General features: G+C 35.3%; 1 protein-coding gene across 4 annotated transcripts; it reads right to left on the bottom strand.

Annotated features, from left to right (window-relative positions):
* Positions 1-90: 90 nt before the first annotated feature.
* Positions 91-7,267, bottom strand: LOC106897610 (von Willebrand factor A domain-containing protein 3A-like). 4 transcript variants are annotated; one of them, XR_001413801.1, is made up of 7 exons: positions 7,020-7,267; positions 6,183-6,281; positions 5,006-5,116; positions 4,598-4,723; positions 3,027-3,135; positions 1,412-1,509; positions 91-434 (listed from the first exon to the last, which is right to left on the bottom strand). XR_001413801.1 is itself a non-coding variant. In XM_014958375.1 (5 exons), exons 2-5 carry the CDS (start codon positions 6,218-6,220, stop codon positions 1,480-1,482), a joined length of 303 nt encoding a protein of 100 aa, XP_014813861.1. In that variant the 5' UTR covers positions 6,221-6,281; positions 7,020-7,267; the 3' UTR covers positions 442-1,479. The 4 variants fall into 4 exon arrangements, 1 of the variants encoding a protein (XP_014813861.1); XR_001413800.1 differs by having other exon boundaries at positions 6,183-7,267; XR_001413802.1 differs by lacking the exon at positions 91-434 and adding an exon at positions 442-1,260 and having other exon boundaries at positions 6,183-7,267.
* Between the last annotated feature and the right edge of the window lie 40 nt (positions 7,268-7,307).

Genomic DNA, 7,307 nt, shown 5'->3' with positions numbered 1-7,307 from the left:
ATGTCCCTCTTGTGGTAGGGGGCTCAAAATTGGACACATGTACATGTTATTGTATATATTCTGTTGATAGAAAGCTTCTGACACTAGGATGCTTATATTCATGAACACAACATACAAAAAGGAAAATTATGTTTATCAGCTACACAGATGTTGAATTCTCTTCCATTCTTGTATTCTTAAAAATACATTTTAAAATGTCAGGAAATGCAAAACGGGTGACCTTTAATCATATTTTGAGGTACAGATTTATTCTATTAGAAATAGCAGACATAAAACAGCAGAGATTTTTGTTTAAGTTGTCCGTTAAACGGATGCATACCAATACCTGACAGAAGCCACGGTATTCTTTCTATGTAGTGCTGCAACAATTTCTCCAGTTGTTCAGTGTAGATTTCAAGTTCTTTAGGTTTAAACTGCAGATGTTTCACAACTCTCTGGAAAATTTCAGTTTGTACAAGAGCATCTTACTTAACGAGATCTGAGTTCAGCTGCTATATATGCAATGTCTGCATTACAAATCAAGGAGATTAGGTTTTTTGTCTTTTCCTGTATGAAATATTGTAAGAAAGTTTCTGCATCTCTGTTGCTACTAAATATCTGATTTACCCAAATTAGGAAAGCCTAGCTCTCATCTCAGCCAGTTGTACTGGGCAACAAAATTACACAATTTGACTGGACAGGTGCATCTGTTGTATTATTTCTGACAGTTATATAGATACAATAGAGCAATAATATCCTGGATTTAACTTTCTACACTTCTCTCTGGTCATTACATAAACCTTAACAATCAAGATACAATATTTTCCCAGTTTCGACTCATACATGATTTTTAAAAGATTAACATTTTAAAATTATTGTTCACACTGTATGAGCAGAGGAGATTCCTATACATGCTAAAGATTCCATGCAGCTTCCACTTCAAACATACTAAATATTTTTTGTGGTGGATAAAAGACCTTCTCTAGCTTTCTAATACAAAAGTAACTTAGAAGAGCAGGGAAGAGTGGAAGTAACATCACACTCGCAAGCCACAACCACTGATCAACATGCATTGTCCTACACAAAGTCTTTCAATGAAGTAGGTATATGACATCTGCAAAAGCTTACATTGATTTCTACACTAGGGAAGATAGTACAGTATTTTGCTGATACTTTCTTGTGCAGAGACTTCACAGTTTTCTTCTGGTGAGTACAGCCTGGACCAAACATCAGCCTGGGCAATTCCAGTTTAAGCTTTTTAATACTGTACTTGGTTAGCCACTTGTAAGACAAACAAATGGAGCAACTGGTTGTTAGTAAATACTAGAACAGCTTAAGTAATAATACATTGTACAGAATCATAATTAACATGTTCACATTTATTCACGTGGATAATTATGAAATGGGAATTTATTAGTAAGGAGCAAAATACCTCTTTGCTTGAACAGATTTCCTCTTTTTTTGGCAACGTAACAGAGGGAACAGGCTTTCTTATGCATGTTATCTTTGGATACTTTTGGTGTACTGTACCTAGTTAAGAAAATGAACAAAGCACTGAGTTTAAATCATAGCCTATTAAAATCACATAAGACTGTTGATTAAAAAAATAAAAGAACCCCACCCCCCAAACCCTAAAGACTAGCATTTCATATACAATTCCACAGTTGAAAAAAATTCAAAGTTTCTATATAGCAATGTACTTCAAAAAAAATTACTTATTTTTAAAAACTGTCACCCTCACAAAATTCCAAACCAAATCTTCTGTCATCATCTAAACCAAAATGACAGCATTTTTCTTTAGAGCATCTTTAACCAAGATGCAAAAGATGCCAAATGACTTTACAATAAAAATGAAACCCCCAAAAACCCAACAAACCACCTCCCAAAAAAGCAAAACAAAACAAAAAAAGAGCCAAAACAGAGGAATCTGGGTTTTTTTGCTCCCCCCTTCACCCTCAAAAAAACTAAAAACCAAAACAAAAAACCCCATCACTATTTGGTAAGTGAAACTCACTTCTACTCACTATTTAAAGCACACTGGTTATCAGGGACTTAACATCCTAACAGAAAACTGTTTTACAAAATAGGCAATCAGGGTCAAGTTAATTCACCTTATCTTAAAATGCTAGTCACTATCTCTTCCTTTGAAGACAGGCTTGTGCTAGTCAGATCAAAGGCATATCACTGAAGCAAACAACTAAAAATATTATGCTCTCCTTCCCCCACAACTACTTCTTAAATCCTTTGCTGCTTTTTTCACCTCTCCCATTTCCTTCTCTCTTACCATCTACCACTGCAATCCTTTTCTCCACAACTGCAATACCCTTCATCCATCCAATCTTCTCTTCAAACCAGGATTTCAACCGTTGTCTCCCCGCCATTAAAGTCACTACATGCCTTAGGGATAAGCTTAAACAAGCAATCAACAAGCAAAGCAAGTTTCTATGCATTAGCTAATCAAAAGTAACTCCTTATCCTTCTGACCTCCTCTTCCTCCAGTCACTGCTAACATCCAAACCATCGCTCATGATCAACGCTGTAATTTGAATAACGCTGCTAGGTCTTGCATTGATGCTATTCCATACAAAAATATTCCTATCCCAGACACCGCCATACTCATATGATCTCTCTTACAAGTCCCTGCCTTTTCTCCTATGACCCCCTTCCCTACCCACTTGTCCTTACTGCAATATTGCCTATCTGAAGTCTCCTATTTTTCTGCTTTCATCTGCAAAAGAGCTCTTAGCCCCCAAGTCTTCTCTCTTAACACAAAGGACAATCATCTGGAAATAATTGCTTCCCTTCCACTGTCAAGCCTGTCAACACCACTTGGTTACCACTTCTGGCTTTGGGAAGAACCAAGATGAATGCTCCAAACAACTTTTTTTTTTCATGTGTGCAAATCTGCTTTAAAGAAAATACATCGCTACATCAAGAACTCTTTAATGAGTAGGTTAGCTTCCCCACAAGTATACGAGAGAAGATATTGCAGCTGAATAGGAAAAAAATGACTGGACATTTAAGGAAGTGTTAACACAATTACTTACAAGAGAAGCAGGATTGCTGCAATCATATGTAACAGCATGAGTCTGCAGTTTCCTCCCCAGCATATGCTGCTGAGCGTAATCAGACAGTATTTCAAAAGTCTGATCAGGGCTGATGTAAATAAATAAATAAGGCAGGAAAAAAACAAGAAAAGATATTAACAATGATAGGAATCAAGTGCGTAAAAGATGCCATACTAGAGAAGACAGGAAAGAAAACTAAGTGGGAATTAAATAACAAATCATGGGAATGTAATTCAGTCATTTAGCATAACTGGACCTCCTCTACCACTTATAACCATTACTGTGGTTCGACTACTGGAGTTTAGTTCTGTCCTGAAAACCTGAACAATAATAAAAGCACTAAGATTCTTTTTCAGTTCGTAACGGCTTACGGATGAAACGTTCTAAATTATTCCTTGCTAGCCCTGGAAGCTAAAAATAAGGAATTGTAGTTTTATGGCCTGTGACAAAGTGCATTGGAGAAGTTTTCATCTCAGATCTTCAGCTGTATGTAAAGATGCCCATTGTCTTCCAAAGGCAGTAAAGAAAGCAAAACTTTGCTTTGTGTTTAGAATTTAGCGACCCACACAGCTTTCATTCCCTGAGCGTTGATGGTTCTTCATGGCTAGTAAAAACCTTTTCTTCCAGCTTCACTTCTGTCAGGGACAGAAATTAAGGAAGTTTTCACTTGCACATACTACACACTTTTGCCTTCTGTTCAAAGCAGACCTAAGCAAAACTTCGAACCTTTTAAGTGAACACTGTGTGTTCAGTAAGTCAGCCAAAATGTAATCTCAATCACCCTAAGTATCAAGCTTGCCAAGCTTATAAACATCGCTTTTTTGCACATTTAAAATAAATATAATGAATAAATTAGGAGTATGGTAACACTACCAGAATCCTTACTGTAGTCTTTTTCTTGTAATCCTGACTCCAATACTGCAAATTTTCAAACGATGACAATAGAACCATAATTTCTGGTAGAAATTATGTAGGAGAACCAAATTCCATAATTTACCTAATCTCAGCCTGGTTTCATTTATTTAATCAGACACCTATGTTTTCCCATCAGCACCATTAAGATCACAAAGAGAAGACTATCTTTGAATGCTTACTGCTATTTTAGAGCAAAATCTAGCCCATCCTCTAATCTTCCTAGAGGTGTGGACCCTTTCATTGACATCCTAAATGATGCTGAAGGATTTTTATTGATGTAAAATGAGAGCTAGCAGACTCTCAGTGGATTACTGCGATAACCAATCTGCAAAGGAATAACGTAGTTCCATATCAGAAAAGAGAAGATTTATAAATAGTTAAAAAGGGAAGAACTAAGGTAATTCAGTGGTATGAATTAGAAATACAAAACCCATGGATGTTAAATTTTGTATTTTTTTTTTTTTATTTATAAATAGTTAAAAAGGGAAGAACTAAAGTAATTCAGTGGTATGAATTATAAATACAAAACCTGTGGATATTAAATTTTGTATTTTTTTTTTTTAATCAAGTTCAGATTCTTATATCAATTCTGTATCCAAGTTAAATCTGGTTGTTAGGACAGATAACTAATTTACCAGCTTCCTACAATAACAACCAGCGAATTCAGATCTTTCATCGTAAGGACATGCTTTAAGACTTTCAGCAAATTGCAGCCTTGACCAGGCTCCAGCTGTTGTATCCACTGTCTTGCTTCATGTAGCCTGCAGGGGGGGAAGAAAAAGAAATATGTATACTTAACATGCGGGTGCTAAACAAGATAGATCGTGAAGATTGCTACAAACCACTGTAGCTGCGAAGGTATTTTATGCATGAGCAACCAGCTTGAAATCACTGACAGCACTTAAAATTCATTGCTTTTTTTGCCCTCTTACAAATCACTGTGGGCATGAGATGAAAAACAGTATTTATTATCTACAGGAGATTGCTCTAATTAAATGGAGACCTTGTTTGAAACACCTTAATGTTTCAGAGAAATTACTTACTTTCACATGAACATTGATGTTTTTTGGACTCTCCCACAGAGGTGAAATTTCTGTACTGAATGAGAGGCAGTACAATTGCTTCTTATAACATAGCTGTTCATCTATTAAGCACTAATAAATAAAAAATTGTTAATGCATTACTATCCAAGCCACTTTACTAGGGTTATTATGTAAAAGAGTAAAAACAGTAATTTCCTAAAAATAGTTCACAGCCATTTTTTCAGCTACCAGAGAAAAGCTTCCAAGAAAAAGTCATACATACTCAAATATTTGGTAAGGAGTACAGAAACAAAACCTGCAAACCTATGGTAAGCCAGCAAATTTGTTAATGGGGCAGGAGGCAGTGAATATTTATTGTAGCGGTATCAGTTCTTCTCTTCAACTGACAGGCACATGAAACAACATACTGACCTAGAACAGGCATATTCACCCACCAAGCAATGACTAAAAAATGTTTAATACTTATTAATGAATAGGCCTGAACAATAGTTCAGGCATTTAAGTTAAGCCAACCAGACTATGTGGAAATCCAGTTTTCTTGAAGGAGTTTTATTTAAAACACAAAAATGAAAAATGCAGATAATATAAACAGAGGTTAAATAATTCCTGAATGCAGGATATTAAAATATATGAAGTTTCAATGTTAGATAGTAAAACAGCTACATCATATCTTCCTTCCTTACTACAAAAATTTTATAAAAATAAAGAGCACAATAAAGGGCAAGTTTCTTTTGTGACTTCGGGAAGTGATTAACTTACCGAGGGTCTGACCAAAATTGTGAGGTGTGCCTTATTGTGACAAAACATAAAGGCATAAAGAAACTATATTTACTATAAATAGCTCTATGTAGAACCTGGTTCTAACCAAGTTACAGCTGTTTCTGTTAGGCAAGTTTATTCCATAGAGAATACTGGCACAAGAATTAAGAAACTTCCAAATATCAATAAGGAAAGTATTATTATTATGGTACATACTGGAGTTTATTTGGATCTAGACGTTAATAAAGACTACATTTTCAAAGGCATTTACAACATAATTTTCTACAACAGAAATTGTCTATTGTACTGTATATAATGAATTTAAGCAGATTTTTTTCTATTTAGCTCCTGGCTTGTAGTTACACAAAAGCTTGATTAGTATGTTATAATTGCCGAAGTCTGCTTTATTACAACTTACCAAAAGGTCCTTCTGAAAATCCAGTAGTTTAGGTCCATAACTCATATGAGACACAACAACCATAAGTCCAACTTTCGTTCCCTTTATTAGGCCAAATACCTTAAAAGACAAAAGTAATTATAAATACTAAGCCTATCTGAAGTTAGATAATTTTACTGTTTATTCTGTACAATTAAAAAAAAAATATATTAAGTTTTTCATTTTAAACTTTTTATCCTAAAGATGACAGTGACAAAGCCAAAAAGAAAAAAAAAAAAATTAGAGAGAGGCCTACTGGCTCCCAGTTTATCCTTACCAGTGAATCATACTCCCTCCTTCCCACGACAACCTTATTTGAGAGGATAAAAAATAACTTTTAAAATAAAGTCTACATCATGTGCTTCAGGTTAAATGAAGCAACTTTGTGGAAGCTAGATTTTGGAATGCTGCTTCTTTCTCTATCCCCTTTGAGAGAGAGTTACATCCCTTTCCCATTCCTGAGCGTTAGCACCCCTAGGGACAGTAACTGATTATTCAGCTGTGCACAAGGGGCACAGAGGGCACAAGGGACTACAAGACAGTTCCACCCCAGTCAGGGATTAAACTTGGCATTGTCCTGATGATTAAGACTGCAAAGAAAAAGAGAAAGACAAGATCTAGAAAGCAGAAAACCACATACCAATAAAAGATCAAGAAAAACAATTCCTTGACAAGGTAAGTATCACTGCATATGTAATTCACAGTAAATAATGAAAATACACAACCTTTCTGGAAGCCACTTTTCACTAGTATTCAAAAGTTAATTTATTCTTTAATGCCATATATGGTTCTAAAAATGCACTGCAAAGTTAAAGTTACCTTTCTGCTGTCCTGCAACAGCCACTGAATTCATTGCTGGTAAAGTTCAATTGCTCTGACAAAAGGCATAGCACACGTTTAGCTACGGCATTCACTTGCATTGTGTATCACTGTAACAATCAACCTCTTGTCATCATCACATACTTTTTCTCACAGATGCAAAATCTTTGAGAAACAAGATTTAAAAACACTGTTTTCAGTGTTCTCATACAGTTACTGGTTGCAGGGTTAATCGTTTAAATACTTCTTCTCCTAAAGTTGTTTGACTGATTAGATATGCAGCTGTCT

The sequence above is a fragment of the Calidris pugnax genome, unplaced genomic scaffold, assembly GCF_001431845.1.
Source record: "Calidris pugnax isolate Ruff unplaced genomic scaffold, ASM143184v1 scaffold412, whole genome shotgun sequence".
NCBI lineage: Eukaryota > Metazoa > Chordata > Aves > Charadriiformes > Scolopacidae > Calidris > Calidris pugnax.
This window is presented reverse-complemented; position numbering and strand designations above follow the sequence as displayed.